Source organism: Trachemys scripta, chromosome 10, assembly GCF_013100865.1.
Source record: "Trachemys scripta elegans isolate TJP31775 chromosome 10, CAS_Tse_1.0, whole genome shotgun sequence".
In the NCBI taxonomy this organism is placed as follows: domain Eukaryota; kingdom Metazoa; phylum Chordata; order Testudines; family Emydidae; genus Trachemys; species Trachemys scripta.
In genome coordinates, this window is record NC_048307.1 from 47,314,388 (window position 1) to 47,334,163 (window position 19,776).

General features: G+C 50.8%; 2 protein-coding genes across 2 annotated transcripts in view; one reads left to right on the top strand and one right to left on the bottom strand.

Moving 5' to 3' along the window:
• The window catches only part of LOC117884432 (collagen and calcium-binding EGF domain-containing protein 1-like), a 35,954-nt gene extending 30,762 nt beyond the window's left edge, over nt 1–5,192 (bottom strand). The window contains exon 1 of the mRNA XM_034784826.1: nt 4,563–5,192. Coding sequence (XP_034640717.1) covers nt 4,563–4,645 — 83 coding nt within the window. The 5' untranslated portion in view covers nt 4,646–5,192. The remainder of the gene's footprint in view (nt 1–4,562) is intronic.
• Nucleotides 5,193–17,085: 11,893 nt separating this feature from the next.
• CSK (C-terminal Src kinase) overlaps nt 17,086–19,776 on the top strand; it is a 61,313-nt gene continuing 58,622 nt past the window's right edge. The window contains exon 1 of the mRNA XM_034784334.1: nt 17,086–17,672. The gene's annotated coding sequence lies outside the window, so the exon portion shown is untranslated. The remainder of the gene's footprint in view (nt 17,673–19,776) is intronic.

Here is a 19,776-nt window from a genome sequence, read left to right on the forward strand (position 1 = left end):
CTCTCTCTGAGTGTCGGAGCCCCATGTAAGTGGCACCATCCGGCCAGCTGCACTGTTAGCCGCGCGTGCTCTGCATGGGGGGGAAGTCCGGACATTTACAAATTCCCCCCGGACGCTATTTTTAGCTCAAAAAGCCAGACATGTCCGCGGGAATCCGGACGAATGGTAACCCTAGACCTGAGAGGCTAGTCAAATTTTGGTGCCCTAACTGCATTGACCTAAGCACTATGCCTCTTGCGGAGGTGGAATGATTAGGTGGGTGTAGTGGGCGACTTACATCAGTGGGAGCAACGTTGTAGTGTAGACACTTAGAGTTAGGTCATCATAGGGCAGCTTACATCAACTTAACTCTGTAGTGCAGACCAGACCTAGGCTTTCTTGTTTTTTTCCTCTCTGTTCTTGGGTGTGTCCTCAATATCAGTGTGATCTCTCGCACACCCATACAAACCTACCCCAAGCAATACTCAGCCCAGAAGTGCCTGGGCGGGTTCACACACACCTTTGTCTTAGGTGGCATTTATGTTTACAGTTATGTTAACAGAAGGATGAGTTCACACCTACCAACCTCAATGAGTTTTTAACCCAACACATGATAAGGTTTCACCCAGTTCATAACAATACGCTGCTCTTGGCAAGGGCTCCTAGCCAGTGGCATGCCTGCCTTTACCTTGCTATTAGCTCATAGTTAAGGTTAAGGTTTTGTCAAGGTTATTTTTAGTAAAAGTCAGGGACAGGTCATGAACAATAAACAAAAATTAATGGAAGCCTGTGACCTGTCCCTGACTTTTACTAAAAATAACTGTGACAAATGGAGCTGACAGGGGGAGGACTGAAGCCTGAGTGGAGGAGCAGGGGGAATGAGAGCCCAAGCTCCACTGCAGAAGGGTGGGGGTGGTCCAGCACCTGCCACCTGGGCAGCTGGGAGTTGCTGAGGCCCCCCACAGCCCATGGCAGTTCAGCGCTGTGGGGGCTGCGGTGCCTGGGGGGGCTGGGAGCTCCAGGGTGCCATTGCCACCCACGGCAGCTCAGAACTCTAGGGTCCCTGCTGGCTGACAGCTCTGGCCCTCCACCCCAGGGCTGGTGGAAAATGTCACCGAGGTCTCTGAAAGACACAGAATCTGTGACCTTTGTGACATAATCTTACCCTTACCCATAGTGACCTGACATGATCTGCTAGCAACATGCTGCTCGGACTGGGAAGCTACATTCTAGCGCTCTAGCTAGAGTCTTCTAGCCCTAGCTAACGGCATCCCTTCAGTGCTTAGTGATCTTCTAGCCCTAGGTGGTATCGTACCTGCTTTGTCTGGTGATCTAGTCACATGCCTGCCTTTGATAGTGAGTGAGCTCTAGCTAACGTCATGCTGGTTATAGCTAGTGATCACCAGCCCATGAAGATGTTGCTACACTAGCTAGTGAACAATCAAAGTGAATTATTGCTATTATTAGAACTGCCAAGCCTGGGGAGAAGGTGGTAGCTGTTCTTTATGGTATCTTGTTAGTTTTTTGGTTAATAAAACCTAACTCCCAGGGTAGGGGGGAGTTTTGATTCCCCAGTATATGGATTGTGTCTAGGAGCAGGGCGGGAAAGGTAACTTGTCTTTGACTAAGAGTGCTCATGAGTTTCAAAGGAAGGGTGTGTGTGTGGGTGGGGGTGTGTGTGTGAGAGAGAGAGAGATGCACTGGTGGTGTTGCCAGCCCCAAATGTTAAACAAGCAGGAGTCCATCCCCCAAAATTCATGAGAGGCTTAAATATCATAAGAGTTTTTTTTTTAAAGTAATAAATATGGGGTTCTTTCTATCTGCCTTCTGGTTTATCAGCCTGGGGCGGGGGGTGCCCTCAAGTCACGTTTTCAAACTTTCCTGGGCTACAATCTTACTTTTTTAAAACAAAAGCTGAGATTTTCATCGGAACTAGGGCTTTAAACAAAACCTCCAATATTGCGAGAGTTGGCAATGCTGCACTGGGTCAAAGTCATCCTGGCATCACTCCATTGCTGTGATGCTTCCTCCGCAACTCACAGGAACCTCCTTGAAACGCTCTCTAAACTCCATCCAACCCATTTTGTCCTGCCATTATGAAAGTCACTAAGTTCCCCCTCCAGGCAACTGTTAAACCCTCTGGCTGGACTCCTTGGTAACATCTGAGCCAGCTGCAGCAGTAACAACCCTGAGGGGGGTCTAAGAGTGGCCCGGAAAACCACACCGACTCACGCCATGCGGTGGTTTGGGAGCTGGGTAAGGCGGAGTGTTCATGTGTCATGGGGAGGAGAGGAAGTTGTTGTGCTGCTGCGGGTAGGAGGTTTGGCAGCACTGGCCCCATCAACACAACTGGCGTGTCTGAAACATCTTTTGCAGATATTTTTTTGACAGGCATAAGGAGATGTGTCATTGCTTCCAGTTAGTCCATTGTGCAACTCCAGGAAAAACAATTTACTTGGAGGCTCCACAAAACGTGCCGCAAGGGATGGAGGGTCGGCGCCTCAGCTGCTGTATGTTGGCATAGATCCACTGAAGTCGACAGAGTGAGTGTGTCTGTTTACACCAAGGGAGGATCTGGCCCTTAGCAAATACTTTGGTGTTTATGTCCTTAGCTATAAATCATTCTGCTCAGACAGGCTGTCTGTCTGTGTGTCTTGCAGATGAGTGGGATCTTTCTCTCTCTCTCTCTCTCTCTCGTTCTGCAGCACCGAACATGTTAACAAAACAGATGGGCCTGATTTGGGGCCTCGCTCTTATCCCCAGGTTGACACTGGTGTAACCCCACTGACTGTAAGGGAGTTATGCCTGATTTACCCTCCTGTAAGTGAGAAGAGAATCAGAGCCCAAACCTGAAGTCCTTCCTCCCTCAGAATTCCCATGGGGTCAGATCCAGACCTGATGGAAGCAGATGCAGTGTCAGTGGGGTCACTAGAGTTAGTCCCTCTTAAACCAGGCTGGAATTCAGCTCCCTGACCTCAGTTACAAATGCTGAAGAGGTAAGTAAAGGTGTTTGTGTGCAAAGCCTGTTCCAAGCACGCCTTCAGGGGGACAAGAACCACATGGCCCCGGGGGTTTTCCTCCACGGGATGGGCAAAGGCATGTGGTAATCCAGACACTGGAGGCTGCAGTAGCTTTTGATGATAAACTCTTTGGGGCAAGGGCTGTCTTCAGACACCTCTGTACAGCCCTTAGCGCAATGGGGCCCCGCTGAGCTCAGTTTAGTCCAGTCCCCCATTTGTCCACATTACAAAGCAACCACACACCTCATCCTTGGCACAATTGTCAGTCCGTGCTGCACTCTGATGCTGTAGGGCCAGACTGAGCTGCATAGGGGCTCTGAGCTCTGAGCTGCAAAGGGGCTCTGGGGATTAGTAACAGGGACTGGATCCCTTCGCTGCCAGATCATTAGTTCAGCGCTGGCCCAGGTTGCAAGCGCTGAAAGTCATTTACCAGCTGAGGGCTGCTCAGTGGCTTATGCAAAATGGGTCCAGTTCCTAGGGCACAACTGCCAAATGCAATTAACGCTAATTGGCAACCCCTTGGTGGCCCTCCCAGAAGAGAGGCTAGGGACTGAATGCACAATGGAGACTGAACTCTTTCTTCTCTCCTCACTCAAGAGGTAGGGAAGCTCTTGCTGCCAGGGCCCATGCTGTGCCTGCCTGCCCTATAGACAAATCCACAGAGGACTGTCATCTACAGGGCTATTGTCAGCCCAGCACTAAATGCACCTTTAAACAAAACCACACAAAGGATTGACCTACAGTGAAAGAGCTGCAATAGGACCCAGGACTGGAATAGCAGGGGGCTGCAGGTGAGGACTGGGGGGCACTGGCAGAGCTGGGGGGGAGCCCAGGACTGGAATAGCAGGGGGCTGCAGGTGAGGACTGGGGGGCACTGGCGGAGCTGGGGGGGAGTCCAGGACTGGAATAGCGGGGGCTGCAGGTGAGGACTAGGGGGCACTGGCAGAGCTGGGAGAGAGCCCAGGACTGGAATAGCAGGGGGCTGCAGGTGAGGACTGGGGGGCACTGGCAGAGCTGGGGGGAAGCCCAGGACTGGAATAGCAGGGGGCTGCAGGTGAGGACTGGGGGGCACTGGCGGAGCTGGGGTGGGGAAGCCCAGGACTGGAATAGCAGGTGTTGGCTCAGCCCCAGGAGCTCAGTGGCTCTGAGGACAAGTGGCAGGTGCCAGTCACCAGAAACCTGTGTAAGCAGAGTCCCGTCGGGATCGCCAGTGACCTGCTCCTGGCGCTGGGGCGCGCTGGGGTGCCGGGAGCTGGCGCGGGGGCAAGGCGGGAGGTGCCGGCTAGTGGCCGAGAAGCTGCGCCCGGCCCGTCACGCTCCTTACGGGAAGGAGCCGTTCGTGCTCCCCAGGCGGGCCGGAGCGCAGAACTGCGGGGGTGTTCGCAGGGCAGAGCAAGGAGCAGGCTCGGCTGCGCTGGGGCGTGCGGTTCCTGCACTGCGCCCCCGATCCGCCCCACACAACCCAGCCAGGGGGCTCTCTGCTCCCCAGCGGCAGCCCTGGGCTTGCCTCTGCGCCCGGCCCGCCGGCCCTCGCCCCGCAGCCCCAAGCGCCCAGCATCTCACCTCTTCCGATCCCCGGAGAGCGGCGGGAAGGGGCCGGAGAGCAGGGAAGCGAAGAGCAGCTCGGCTTCCAGCAGGCGCAGCATCGCCCTGGACTCCCTCCCCCGGGCAGCCCCTCACAGCCGGGCCATGCGGGACCCCGCAAGGGGCTGGCGACTCTGGGACAGCTCGGCTTCTCCCGTTGCTCCCCCGGGCCGGGGACCCCTGCCTGGCAGCCCGGCGCCCAGACGCGGCTCCCAGTCCCTGCGCAGGGTGTCACAGCTCCGCTCTCTCCTCGTCTATCTGCCCGTCTGACTCGACCGCCCTGCAGCCTGGCTCCCTCGGCCGAAGACAGAGTTCAGCCCTCCTCGGATCCCTGCCTTCTCCTGCGCTCGCCGCTTCGCCCTCGCCTTTTGTGTCCTGGCCGAGAGCCCCCTCTCCTGGTGCCAAGGCTGCGTCCCTCTCCACCAAGACCTGCCCAGCGCCCGCAGCTTCTCCAGGCCCGCCAGCTCTCCCTGGAGCATCCTTCTGCCAGCCTAGCCCGGATCTTGTTTAATTTTCAGGAGCTCTCCGGAATCGTGCCTGGATCTTGCTACATCTTAATCCTCTCTCCGTGCGGGGATACCGGTGATGAGCCTGCAGCCAAACAGGGAACTGCCCAGAGGTTATGGGCCTCAACGGGTAGAGTGACCAGATGTCCCCATTTTATAGGGACAGTCCCAATTTTTTTTTTCTTATATAGGCAGGTATTACCCCCCAGCCCTGTCCCGATTTTCACACTTGCCCTCTGGTCACCCTACCAACGGGTCATGTACAGTTAAAATGGGCGCCAAAGCCATGTAGAGTGGGAGTAGAGACTAGCACTGAGGGAGGAATGGTAGCACATTTTCACCCCCTTTAGCACCACTTTCCAGAACGGTGTAAAGGGACCTTTGAGGAACTGAGAGTCAGACCCAGCACAGGCATTGGGCATGGCGCTAGGGAGAGGAATGGGCTATGAGGGGCCTGGTTCTCCTTTCCCACGGGTGTAAATCAGGCCGAACTCCCCTGGAGTTGGTGGAATTTCATCCCTGTCTGGGCACAGGGGGGAGGGCCCATGCAACTGAGGTGCATTATTGTCCTAATGATTGATCTTGTCTCCAGTCAGGACAAATACAAAACTCCCAAGTTCAGCTCGGAGCACCTTGCTGATCATTTGAAACTAGGAGACCAGGATGGCAAACATCTGCTCACTCCTTCCACCAGCCAGGGGCATCCAATCAAACACCAACACCTCCATGGCCTAGCCTTGATCCCCTGCCTCTCTGCAAAGGCCAGCTGAATCAAATGGGCCCTGCCCTTGACCAGTCTTTTGGACTAGGGATGGGAGGGAATTCCAGAGCCCCTGGGGGCCTCATGGAGAATGCCCTGCCAGCTGCCAGCTCACCGTCACCTCTAAGCATCAGTCTCCTAAGAGAAGTGGGAAAAGTTTCCTCTCTGGAGGAATTTAAAATAGGTCTGAACAAAACATTGAGAACAATCCTGTGCTGGCAGGGAGATCAACTGAAGGACCTTCCGTCCATGGGCCAGATTGACAGCATGTGCAACTCAGCCTCGCTCCATAAACTTCAATGGTGTGGGGCCAATTTACACCAATTGAGGATCTGACCCCTGAGCTTTTATGGGCCAGATTCTGATGTCAGTTACATCAGTATATCAGAAGCTGGCCCTAGTCTCTCCCCTTCCAGAGGCTGATTGTGATATATGTGGAGTTTACACCTGAAACTATTTCAAGGTCATAACCAAACTTTACAAACAGAGGCAGTGCTTGTTGACCTGTGCTGCTGGCTTTGGCATAGCTGTGCTGAGTTCATGAACCCTTCCCCTGTAATTTAAACCCAGGGATCTTTAAAGCATGATTCAATTTAAAAACCCAACCAACTTGTTTTGCTAGCTAAGGAGTAACCTGTGCTATCTATTCAGGACACATTCTGACACCCAATGCATAGGAGCGATGCCTGCCACAGAGGTGCTGCACTGATTGAGTCATTGGTATTTTTCTCTTGCCCTTTTCTGCACACACACCCCCACCCCGCCCCAGCCTTCCCCATATTTGCTTCTCACTCTGCCCATTCTCTGCTCTGTTTTTTTCCTCCCTTCTCCTTTTCTCATTGTCTAGCTTAAGTAGGATGTGAGCCTGATAAAGTTTGTGATCAAACCGAACCTATATGCCCACAGTATCTGCTTGGTTTTGAAATTAGGCCACAGGAGCTCCCTAGTCACAAGGAAGTTCATTCATCCCCAAGGATTTTGATATCCCTCCACCAAAGGAATGCCAGGGGATACTGTAGCCTGAGACAAATGAAACTCATGTCACGAGTGAGAAATCTAAACCAGGAGCCTCACCCGCTGTCCCAGATTAGAGAAATTTGGACACAGGATAAATGCCAGTAAGAGATGATTATGAATCAGTGGTTCTCAACTGTTTCTATACCATGGACTCAGGTGACATCAGAAAAGAGTTACAAGACTTCCCTTCCATAAAATTCCTTATCCCGTCCCATCCAGCCATAAAGAACGGGAGGAAGTCATGCCCCCCAATATGTCTTTGTGACCCCATGCAGTCGCAGCCCCCAAGACTGAGATAGATAAGACAGGTAACCAGGAGTCTGGGGACCTTGTGTCCATGCTGAGGGAAAGTGCTGTTTGTGAAATCAAAACCCTGCTCCAGCTGCAGTCAATGGCTGTCAGTCAAAGCAGGATTGGGTGCCCAGGAATCTTGGAGTCAATGCAGGTCTTAAAAAACAAACCTCAAAACTTGTGCCTGGTTCATATGTCAGACAGGGGCATGTGGGGCGTGAAGGAGGGTGGGGGGAGCAGATGGCAGAGATGTGTGGGTTTTTTTTCAGTTGCAGCACCGGATGCAGCAGAGGTGGCAGGAATGCCAAAAGTTGTCTGGGGCCAAATCCTCAGATGGAGTAAACTGGTGTAGTAGCTCCATCAAAACCCTCCATATCTGTGGGCTAAGGCTGGGTCTCGGCAGCTCTAGGCAGCTCTGAGACAGGCATGTGAAATTTAAACCAGGGCAGGGACTGGGAGAGCAGCTTCACAAAGCCAGGAGAAGCGTAGGTGGGAGCCTCTCGCTGCCCTCCCGCTGGGTTCTCCTGAAGATCAATGGCCCTGTTTTCTCAAACTCTGCTTCTGCTGAATCAATGGTGAAACCCCCAGAGACAGTTGGCAGAGTTCGGCCAGTGCTAAGCCCCTTTGAAAATCCCACCCTCTTCATGGGGAAAATAAGGCCTTTCTGGATTTGGAACCAAAATTGCAGGGACAGATTTGGATCCTGGCATCTGAATCCTGCATCCCTGAAATCTGAAGGGGGCTGGAATTTGAGGTTCTGGTTTTACCAACCTCAGTTCTAAAAGAAAGAGAGAGGACAGTTGCCCTCCAATTCCTGGGATCCCTGCGTTCCACTCCCTAGCTCAAACCTCTGCAGACTGCAGCAGAATTCTCCTGCTTATGTTTCCCTCCCACACTCGAACCATGGCTTTCTGGAGAGTGTTCCCTACCGGAGAGCGATCAGTCTGGCCTGGCACAGCAGGTTGGCTGTTACATACAGCCACTGTCCCCTCATTCTGGAATGTGGTGCAGCCTTGGAGGCAGGATACCAGAGCAGAGATGCAATTCTCATCTTAACTTCAGGTGGCACTGCTGTCCCATTTCCTTCTGAGGAAGAGCTGATTTCTAAGCACCCCTGGGCTATCCAGAGGTCTTTATCAATCATGTAATGACCAGCTAGAGATGCTGCAGAGACACCCTGGAAAGCCCAGACTTTAGCTGGTCAGGTCATGGCTGGTGCATGTGGGTGAATGAGTTCTTAAGCCTAAAATGATCCAGATGGTTCTTTTCATTGTACATTGTTGACAGAGCTGAGTAGTGCAGAGATGGGGTAGGATGCAGGGGTGGAGTTTAAAGGATTTGATTTCTGATTGCTGGTCCCCCAGTGCTCAGAACAACGGACATCCTGCGAGTATTTTTACTGAGCCTGCAAAAAATGTTTCTAGGCCTCATGAGCTGCAACATATTCATGTTTGCAGCATAGTTCTTGGCCAGTTCCTTTTCAGGATTCCTGCTTCTTTTTAAACCTATAACTGCCATTGGGGAATTCCCCCCCAGTGCAGGGGATTTCTCAAGTCAGCATACAGACAATCTAAGGGTTCTATGCTGTTTTCCGGTGTAGGGGCATGATGAGGTTCTGCCCAAGGGAAGGAAGGAGGGTGGGTCTTGCTCGGGCAGGGTGTGGGCATGCAGGGCTTAAAGTTTCAGCTATCCTGGGCAAGTGAAATAATCCATAAAGGGTGAGTCAAAGTTAATGTAAGTTAGAGCAGCCACTGGGCACCTCGACACCTTGTAATCTCATCTGCAAACACACATTCAGCTATCATATCCATACTGACAACTCCCAGATTTACCTCTCTACTCCAGACCTGCCTCCTTCGGTCCCAACTAAAATCTCAGCCTGTCTCTCTGACTTCTCATGGAGGTTGAGCCATTAGCTTAGTTCAAACACAACCAAAACAGAGCTCCGAATCTTTCCTCCTAAATTCTGCCCTCTCCCTCCTTTCTCGATCATTAATGTAAACAACATCACCACCCTGCCTGCCACTTACCTCCGTAAACTGGGTGTCATCTTCGACTCGGCCCTCTCTCTCGATCCTCACAACCAGGAGGTGCCTGCATCTTGTTGATTTCTTCTGCATAGCATCTCTAAGATACGGCTTTGTGGCCTTTCCACCCGAAAAGCTAAAACTCCTGTCCATGCACTTATCATCTCATGTCTCAGTTCCTGAAACATCCCGTTCTCTGGCCTTGACAAAAGCAGTCAGAATGCTGCTGCAAGGATCATTTCCCTAGCTCGCCACTTTGATCATGTCACATCTCTCTTGGCATCCCTCCCCCAGCTCCTCTTTCTCTATCACTTTCTCTCATGCTGCCCTTCACTCATGGGTGGAGAGCCCCATAACCTTCTCATTGTCTTCCTTCAAATCCCTCCTTTGCCATAACGCCAATGCCTACAAGAAACTTGACAGCGGTTAGTCTGCTGATGTGCTCAAACTACTGCTTATCATACTGTCTCATTGTTTTCTTGTACTCCCCCGTCTGTCTGCCTGTCTCCACCTGTTGCTTGTCTTATACTTAGGTTGTAAGTTCTTTGGGGCAGGAACTGTCTGTTTGTTCTGTACACTGCCTGGCACAATGGGGTATTGGTCCGTGACTGGGGCTCTGAGGTTCTACCACAATACAAATAATAAATCGTAATGATAATAATAATTGGCAGCTCAGAATCTGGACCATGAAACTTCAATAATGCCACAAAATGCAACATCAGTTTCAGATTCTCGCCCCCACTTTCTCGGCTTATCTTCCCTGGGCCATTGTGGTTCCATTTGAAGGTGATCAGCAACAAAACTTGGAATGCAAATGGCCTTTCCTGTCTCATCTGGGCTCTAGAATGGCACTGTTCCCAATTGCACCGCTGTGACTGATCAAGCACAAGCTGCAAAGGAACCAGAGCATCCAGGCCAGCCATCACATTTTGGGCACACCTAGCATTCCTTGCAAATGTGGCAGGCCCTGTGGGGAGTCACATCTATCCCATGTTCCCACCCCGTTGGCCTCTATAACGCCTGTGGGCCATAATGTCTATTTGCACCTGTCCATGTTTTGGGCTTGTTCCATCACAGGCTTTGAATGGCTCCACCCTGCATGAGGAGGCAGGAAGGCCCCAGGCGGGTGGGGATCATAGAATCATAGAATATCAGGGTTGGAAGGGACCTCAGGACGTCATCTAGTCCAACCCACGCTGTGCTATGCTCTCACACTCATGTTGCAAATGTTGCGATGTGGGGTCACTGTCCTGTCCTGCAGCCACTGCCAGGTCAACTCTGGGCTGGTAGTCTGTGACATATGCCAGCTCAGGGAGGGAAGACACTGGTGTGTTTCTGACTGCACTGCTTTTGACGACTGAATATCTTGTTGCAGGGTTGTTTCCTTTGTGATTTTCACCTAACAGGTTTCTTCTCTCGCTCTCTTTTGGTTCCTGAGATGGGACTGGCCTGGTTCCTTGAGGGAAGCTAGGGGGGAGAAGATCCAGCTGGACACTTGTCAATTCCACCACATTGCTCCTGTCCCAATTCATAGAGTGGTGTGTACAGATCAAAAGGGAGGGGAGAAGCGCTGGGTTCCTGGAGAGGCCCAGGGAGGAAAGGAGAAAGCTGAAGATCCTTGTCAGTAGTGTCTCCTGTTTTGCTTTCTCTTTCAAATCTCAGGAGTCTGGGAGATGGAAGGTTGGAAGGGTCTGCCCTGTGAAGAATCAAGAGTCCCCTCCCCACCCAGTGAGGCAGGTGTGGTAGCAGCCAGGTGAGAGGGGATGGAGTAGGAAAGACCCAGTACTTACCCTAGCAATTGGGCTGTCTCTGCTTAGATGATTGGGCTGGGCCTGCTGCACTCCTCAGCTCCTGCCACAGAGTCCTCTGATGGCAGGCTGTTTGTGGGGCCCCCAGCAGTTAATATGGGAGGCAACAGCCTACTGAGATGCACAGGTCAGCTCACTCTTCTCAGAGCTATTGTTTAGGCTGTCTGCAGACTCAGGCAGATACTGCTGCATCAGTTACACTCAGGTCATGTTTTCGAGCTTTTCTTCAAAACCATGATGGCTAGACAGATCCTCTTATTTTTAATGAAAGCTAAAATTCTGATTATCACATGATTCCAGGAGCTGGAGCCCTAGACACCGGCTTATAGAGCCTATGTCTTTATCCAGCCCTGCCTTGGACCAAGACTGCTGTTGAGCCATGGTCCAGTATTTAATACAACAATCCCTAAACCTCGGATCAGTGCCATTTTCAATCCCTGTAGTGCTTAACTGCACCTGCTGTTCTATAGTGCCTGTCCGTGTCCTGCGAAAGACTTTGTCCCCGCTGGAGATGTGGAAGTCCCAGGGTCTCTTCTATTAAATGATCTTGGTGCGCTTTTGCTTTGTGATCTGCCTCCAAATCCCATTGTCACAACCCACACAATGCAGGGGTTGTTCAAAGGGAGAACAGGGCCTTTGGGGGCGTGTCAGGGAGTGGACAATTCATAAAAATTTTGTTCAGTGACAGCAGAGACAGCATTTTTGGCTGTTTCCTTCCGTGAAAGGAGTGAACACCTGCCACAGAGGAAGCTGATGGTTTCAGAGTAACAACTAAAAGCTTGTCGTTTTCATTTCCGCTGGAGTTATTTCAGCTTCTCTTTGCTCTAGCGCTGACGAAAGCCTGACTGACTGATCACCCAATCATAGAATCACAGTTCTGCCCATATATGCGCGTGCGTGTGTAAGCATATATATAGACTCATGTACTGGTTTTACTTCTTCTTTTGGCTGCTGTGTGCTGTTGCTGGTTGGGGGATGAGCAGCAGATTGCTGATATTTCTACTGCCCTTTGCCACTCCCTGATAATACAGCTTGGGAAACAGAGTCAACTGACTGGTTCCTCGATGTGTCCTTATTACGCCACAACCAGGAAGTCTGGAATGTGTTTGCCTATTCAACAAGGGCCTGATCCGACTCCCATTGTTTTTAATGGGAGCCGGCGCAGGCCTTGGATTGGATTGTTAGTGACTCATCAATATCCCTTGTTCGCTTATTTAAAAGAATCAAACCAATGAAGCTTCTAGTTAAACACTTAGTTCCAAATTGTGAAGTCTGCACTCACAGTGGCGAGCACTTACTCATGTGAGCAATCCTCTGAATTCAATGGGCCTGCTTGAGTGAGCAACTGCTCAGCAGGATGAATCAGGGCTTTACAATTTGGCCCTTAGCTTATAGCATATGCAACCAACAATGGGTCCTAATAGTTACCTTTGTAGTCATCCCTTGTATTCTACACCACCCTGTTGTACTTTGTCTCTATCTATACTGAATGCTCTTTGCGGCAGGGACAGTATGATTGCATGTTGGTAGGGCACCCAGCACAGTGATTTGATCCTAATTGCGGTCTCCGGGAGCTATTGTAATGCACATTAATGATTTAATAATAAATAATAATAAATAATTATAATTAATACTGTAATAATAATAGCTAGAAACTAAATGCTATAGGATGAGGGTCTCCACCTCCTGTCTGGAGCCGTCGGAACCTTTCACTGTCAAACAGCCCCACAAAACAAATCATCATCGCCTCCATCCTCCTATATGTGATGGATCAGATAAAACTTCCTCAGAGCCCATTAATGCAACTTCTTCATTGACCAAGGGAGGTCACTATTGAGTGGCAGGAGGCGTTCCCTTCCCCAGCCCATGGTGCTGACTTCGCTTGGAGCAAGAAGCTCCAATGACTCCAAGGTAGGTTAGCTGAAATGCTAGTCCGGTTGAGCGGGTCTGAGTTGATGCGGGGAAGTCCAGAAACAATTTGTTTCCAGACAGTTGTGTAGCTCAGAGACTCTGAGGGCAGAAGGGACCATTACAATCATCTAGCCCGAACTGCATAATGCAGGCCAGGGAACCTTACCCAGTAATTTCTGCATCAGGCAGAAGGGAAAAGCCCTCAAATTGTTTCATAGTGTGGAGCCGAACTGAACACCTCCCTTCCCATTCACTAGCACACAGATCACACACCTGCTCATCCCCAATCGGATGAACCCCCTCCCAGTTGCATAGACCACTTCCTTTCCTACTCATAGTTACATAACACCCAGTGGCCACTACAGCTATGAACACGTAACATTAAGAAGGTAGTTAATGTACATGTTCCCCTTGTACTGCATCACAGCAGCTGGAAACAAAGAGGCAAAGCCAGCATCGGGGTTTTTCACCTTCCTCTGCAACGTGGGGCACGGGTCATTTCCTGGAAGATTCTCTGCATCTTGAAGTCTTTAAACCATGATTTGAGGACTTCAATGGCTCAGACACAGGTTTGATACAGGAGTGGGTGGGTGAGATTCTGTGGCCTGCGTTGTGCAGGAGGTCAGACTAGATGATCATAATGGTCCCTTCTGACTTTAAAGTCTATGATTCTCTGATCATGTGACTAGCCAGCTGTTTGTGGACCTTCCAGAAAGTGGTCTACGGTAAGGCCCAAAACAGTGAGTTCTTGTACTGCTTTGAGACACTGCAGTCCCAATCCTGTCTTCTGATATACCCGAGACAAACCTGTGTCACTCCCTTGGAAGACAGTGTGTTCATATCTGAGCCCAGGACTGGGCTAGTCAGGCCAGATTCTCATTGCACTGTAATTTACTTCCACTTAAGATTCTTTATGCTGCCAGTATTATTATTACTATTATTTATTTGAATTGTGGTAGCACGTAGGAGCCCTAGTCTTGGTCCAGGACCCCCCGGTCCTTGGCGCTGTACAAACACAAAACAAAAGTAGAGTGTAAAGGGTCCACAGTGAAAATCATAGAATTGTAGGACTGCAACAGACCTCAAGAAGTCATCTAGTCCAGTCCCCTGCACTCATGGCAGGACTAAGTATTATCTAGACCATCGGTTCTCAAGCAAGGATCTGAGGCCTCTAGGGCATGTTTCAGGGGTCCACCAAAATAAACCAGAGAGCAGGGCTGGCGTTAGTGTTGCTGGGGCCCAGGGCAGAAAGCCCAAGCCCAACCCCTGCCATGTGGGGCTGAAGCCAAAGCCTGAGATCTTAGCTTCGCGGGGGCCGGGACCCCGTGGCATTGTGCCTGGGCAGTTGTCCTGCTTGCTACCCACTAACGCCAGCCCTGGCTTCTAATCTACTGGCTATGCAGAAAACCAGTTATGGCACAGGTGGGCCATGGAGTTTTTATAGCATGTTGGGGGGGAGGGGGGAGCTCAGAAAGAAAAAGGTTGAGAACCCCTGATCTAGACCATCCCCGACAGGTGTTTGTCTAACCTGCTCTTAAAAATCTCCAATGATGGAGATTCCACAATCTCCCTAGTCAATTTATTCCAGTGCTTGGTTCATCGTTATTAATCTGACCTTATGACAAATCTAGGTTATTTTCTTTAACCATTTCATCTAAACTCCCAGGTTGCAGCCACACCATGTTTATTTCTGATCACATTGGTAAAACAATTCTGTACATAATAATCATTTTATACATATACAAATGCCTTTAACCCAGCATGTGTCCAAAGCAATTTAAAAACCAATCTGCAAACAATGCACGTGTTATTTCATGTTCCATAGCATACGGCAACAGTATATTGCAATATAGGACAGGAAGTAACAGATCCCTTTACTTTCCTGCATTGAATCTGTACAGATGATATAGGATGTCACTATGTACTTCTCTGAGGTGCAGCTTGGCCAGGACAAAAGGGATAACAGGTCTAATTTTACAAAGGGCTCTGTGGGACCGTACTGATTACATGGGGTCAGAAGTTCAGTTTTATATCTCATCAAAACATGAAGCATCTCATAGCACAATGCCCATTAGCATCAGGCTGGGGCTTTTGTTCAGTAATGAATCGAAGGGATGAGTTCCCCCGTGACTGAATTGCCAGCACCACTTTGTGCAGCATCTTGGCTTTTCACTGGGAGTTTCACATCCCAAATGCTGACCTGGCCTGATCCTATGTTGCTTATGAGAGCATGAGATGGGACGGCTTCAGACTTTGCTCTTTTCAGACTCAAACGACTCTCTGGGAATTGGATTAAATGTGTTTGTAACTTTTTGGATTTTGCGGCTTCTTATGGAGGGTCTCTGGGCTTGAGAGCCAAGGTTGTCTGTTGGACTGTCCTGATGTTGAGGGGATTCTCCTGATTTTGAGTTGGCAGTCCCATGACCTTGAAGTTGGGCTTAGAAACCTTTTAAAGTGCCCTGAAATATATTGTGGGCTGGTGCAATGCATTGTGACACTATATCATGACATGATGTGGCAACCCCAGGGATCACACATGAGTCCCTGCTAGTACAGTGCTTTGAAGATGCAAAGAGCTATGGAAATGCCAATAGGCTTCCCTGCCAACCATACATTGATGACATCCATCCCTGTAGTGTGTGCATCAGCTGCGGACAGTGATGTTCTCAGACATCATTGTGCCTGAGTGAGGGAAGTTTGTGGGTGAGAAGCGGAGGTGGCTCAGGCTCAGTGCAGGGAAAACAGAAATGATACTGGTAGGAAGGGAGAAGTTCTTTGAGGAAACAGAAGCAGCTATGACAGCTGATGTGGCGGTAGGTATTTACCCTCTGATTGACCTGATTACCAAGGTGGTGCACAATAATCTCCTACTATTATTTATTTGTAGTTGCAGTAGCACCTAGAGTCCCCAGTCAAGAACAGGGCCCCATTGTGCTATGAATTGTGCAAATCCCTTGTAGCTAAGGTACTCATAGATTGCTAATCACCATAATATCTTGGTGTGCCCTTACTCTACTCATAACATATTTTGCTTGTATGTTGTACCCTTCTCTTCCCTCCCCGGTCTGTTTATTAAGCTCTTTGGAGCTCGGACTCTGTTATGCTATGTTTGGAGAGAACTTAGCATAATGCGGCTCCCATTCCAGTGGCTTCAATAATAAATAATAATAATAAAGAAGCCTTCACGCTCAAATAGCAGGTGTAACCAGAAATGCCTGTTTCCAGTTAGCTAAAAGGCTGCACTTCTTCCTCGCAGTCTTAGACCTAGCCACTTTGATTCATGTCTTTGTCACCATCCAGGCTTGGCAGAAGCATCAGTAAATACAACAACAGTCGGCTTTGCAGGACCGCACTAGACTGAGGAAAGCACGTCACACCAGCGCTCTGCGCTCTATATTGGCTCCCTCCCCAGTTCCTGGTATTGGCCTCTAGGACGTGGTATTATTCTTCAAAGGCAAAAAAAGTTATGGGGGAGCCTATCTCTCACTGCTCCCCTGTGACAGCTGTGGTCAGCAGAGGTGCTGCAATTGAAGGAGTCCAGAATGAAGGCCCTGGAGTCAGACTGTGGCATTCCCAACCACCAAAGATCAGTGTGAGCCACCATTAGGGCATGTCCTCTGGGCAAGCCGCCTGTCACTGACAACAGCTTTAGAATAGCTGATCTCCCACCTGGAGACAAAAGGAGAACACCACACTTCAAGAACCAGCATCACCCACGAAGAATACAGTCCTTTCAGATGGACCCGATGTGGTTTGAAATGTGTGTATAAGGTGCCTAGATACCACAGCGATGGGCAGGTTAGGACGGTCCTAGATGGATTCAGATGTACCTGGGGAAATATTAAACGGATCCAGAGTCAATTTGGAGTCCTGCAAGTCCCGTGCAAAGGTGACTTAACATCATGTCACCATGCCCGGCACAAGCATCAGGCCACTGAGCAAGCTTTTCGCAGCCTGCAGGACAAAACATGACCACCCCATCCACCACCAGTTAGGCGTCTCAAACCTGTTGCCCTCCTCTATTTAACTCAGTTATCTCCCGCCTCTCCCTCCCTCGTCCCATGTGTAAGTCCCCTTCCCCCGCCCCGCCCCGCCCCATCGAATCAATGCGCCTGGATGACCAGCAGGTGGCGCACGGTCCCTGCCCACACTTCGCCTGGGAGCGGGGCGAGCCCGGGCGGCGCAGGCGCGGTGCTAGAGGCGGACGGATCCGGGTCCGGGCTCTGTTTCCTTTCACCAGGCCCTGCGAGCTCCCCTCCAACTGTGCCCGAGAGGGAGCGGGGTGGGGGAGAGAGCGAGCCCCGCACCCACCGCACCGCCTCCCTCCCCCGGGATCGCACAGGGCCTCCCCGCTCCCTCCAGTCCAGTAGTGGGCTGAGCCCCCTCCCTTCCCGTGCCTTCTGCGGTACTCCCGGCGCGCTCCGAACCCCGGGAGCTGCAGCGTTCCGGGATCGAACGCTCGCTGCGTTCCAAGAAAGCTGGCAGCGTTCGAAATTGGAATCCTCCCGTCGGCCTCTGCTACATTGTTTCCTCTTCCCCACCCCCTCTCCCCGATCCCCCTTGCCCCCGTCCCCACTGCTATCCGAACACCCACCCCGACCCCACCCCTTTGTACCTCTCCCGCTTCCCCTCACCTCCGTCCCCGGCCCAGCAGCGCCCGGGGACCCCCCCGCCGCATGGAATATCCGGCAGCTGGCTGAGCCCCACGCTGAGAAGCCGGCTCCCCGACGGGGAAGCGGAGCCGGAGGCAACTCGGAGCCTGTAGAGAGGTGAGTACCCGAGACCCCCACCACTCTCATACTTTGGGGAGGGATGGGAGTGGTTACTGTAGGGACCGAGGCTGCATCCTCCTCCTCGCTGTTCCACAGCCCCCAGACTGCACTTGGGTGGATGCACCAGTATCATAGTTTACCCCAACTTCCATTCCTCTGGTGGGTCTGAATAATCCTGGGAGCAGCTCTGTCACTCAGGGGGCACCCTATGCTCAGATGGGATTATAGTCCTGCCGTCTGACTCCAGCCTAGCCATAGAGAGAGACATCTGGGACTTCGCAGGAGGCCTATAACCCCTGTGTGGGCACTGATGGATGATTTCCTGGCTATGCCCCCTGGAGTGAACTGCCTGGGGCAGTACCAGCTTTGGCACCTAGACCCAGTTTGTCACCGGTGGGGAGGCAGGGAGAGAAATGACTTTTCAGATTGCATGTGGATCTTTGGAGGGCTTCAGTCACTCTCCCATTTGGACTAGGCCTGTGCTCTCTTCCCCTCCTTCCCAAAATAAAATCTCCTTTCTTCCCATAATGAGACCAGGGTGTGTTTGAATAGGTGATTTCGGCATGAATAAGATGTATCCGTTTGTTACCCCAGTACTTTGGGTTTGGAAATCTGTTGTGGCTGAAGTGGATTTGAATGGTTGGATTATCGGTTTACTCCTCCCTCCCAAACAAATGGAGGGTCAAACTGCAAGTTTCCTTTGCAGCCCTAGGAGGCTTCTAACTGCATGGGTGGGAAGGGAGAGATTCACTAGATCAAACCTTGACCCTTCCATGGCCGCCCATCCCTTTCTGTAGCTGCTCAGGGCAACAATCATGCTCGGTTCTCACAGCCATTCTGACAGTGCCCGAGATGACAGCAGCTGAGACAATGGGGACTCCCTCCTCCCCATGCTGACCGTTTCTTCCTTACCATGGTGAGTCTGGGAGCCCAGAGAATGGGGTTGCTTATGCAGAGCTCATTCTAACCCAAGATTCGTGTGCTCAGGGCTGTGGATGGGGATCCAGGGCCCCTAGGCTGGTTTGATTCCATTCACTGAGGTTTCTCTAAGCCCAAGGATCAAGGGCCCTAGAACTCCTGGCTCTGTTGAAATACATGTTGGCTCAATATGAATGGTAGGCTGCTGCTGTCACCTAAAGTGCATTTCCTTGTAGACAGACAGCAGTGCTACAGCGCTCGCCAGTCTTAGCCTTTCAGAGCCACATTGTGGAATCCAACAAAGCTATTGAATGCAGAGAGTTTGGGTTTTTCCTCGCCCCCCCTCTCTGCCCCCACAACAATAAGCAAGTCATATTGCTATAAACTGAGCGGTCTGTCTGTAGGACAAGCAGCAGGTCTGTATTATTACTCTCACTCCCATCGTAGAGTAGTCCCCTAGCAGCCATTATTGTATGTCATCCTGATGGGCGAGCGCAGCAGCGCTGCCTTTGTTGACGCTCTGAGCATAGGTTTCATGGGACTCGAAGTATGATGAGATTTCTTAAAATATCTAGTGTTATTTAACTTGCATTGGAGGTGAGTGGAAGGCAGACTTGATTGAGGTATTTAAGGTTATGAAGGGGCTGGTGAAAACTTTAATATCACATTACAAAATGGGTTCAAGGGGCACTGCGAGCGATGGCCAAATGAATTGAGAATAGATAAAAGGAACTGTTTCCTCGCACAGTGTAATCAGCCAATGGAATTCGAGGCTGTCAGTGGGAGATCAAAAAGCCGAATGGTGCGGTTGGGATTAAAACCAGTCTGAATAGTTGTCTGGCCATTTATCATTGAGTGTTCTGCCTGGTAATAGAACAGGAATCAAATCTCATGCTCCATGGCATAAGCTGGTTACTTCAGAGGTCAGGAAGGAATTTTTCCTTGCTCCACACACATACACAGTTGCACTTGTAGCTGTGTACCTCAAGGGGGGCTCCCCAGAAGCGTGATGTATGCTGCAGGCAGGATACCAGACTCAGTGGAACCAATGTTTAGATTCAGCATGTTCCTCTTGTCTCCTTTTTCCATCATTAACTCTGTATGTCGAAGACTTATCTCTTGACTCATTCAAATTGTATTGGGATGGAGCTTTGGTGTATGGATTTTTGACCCCAGTACAGGG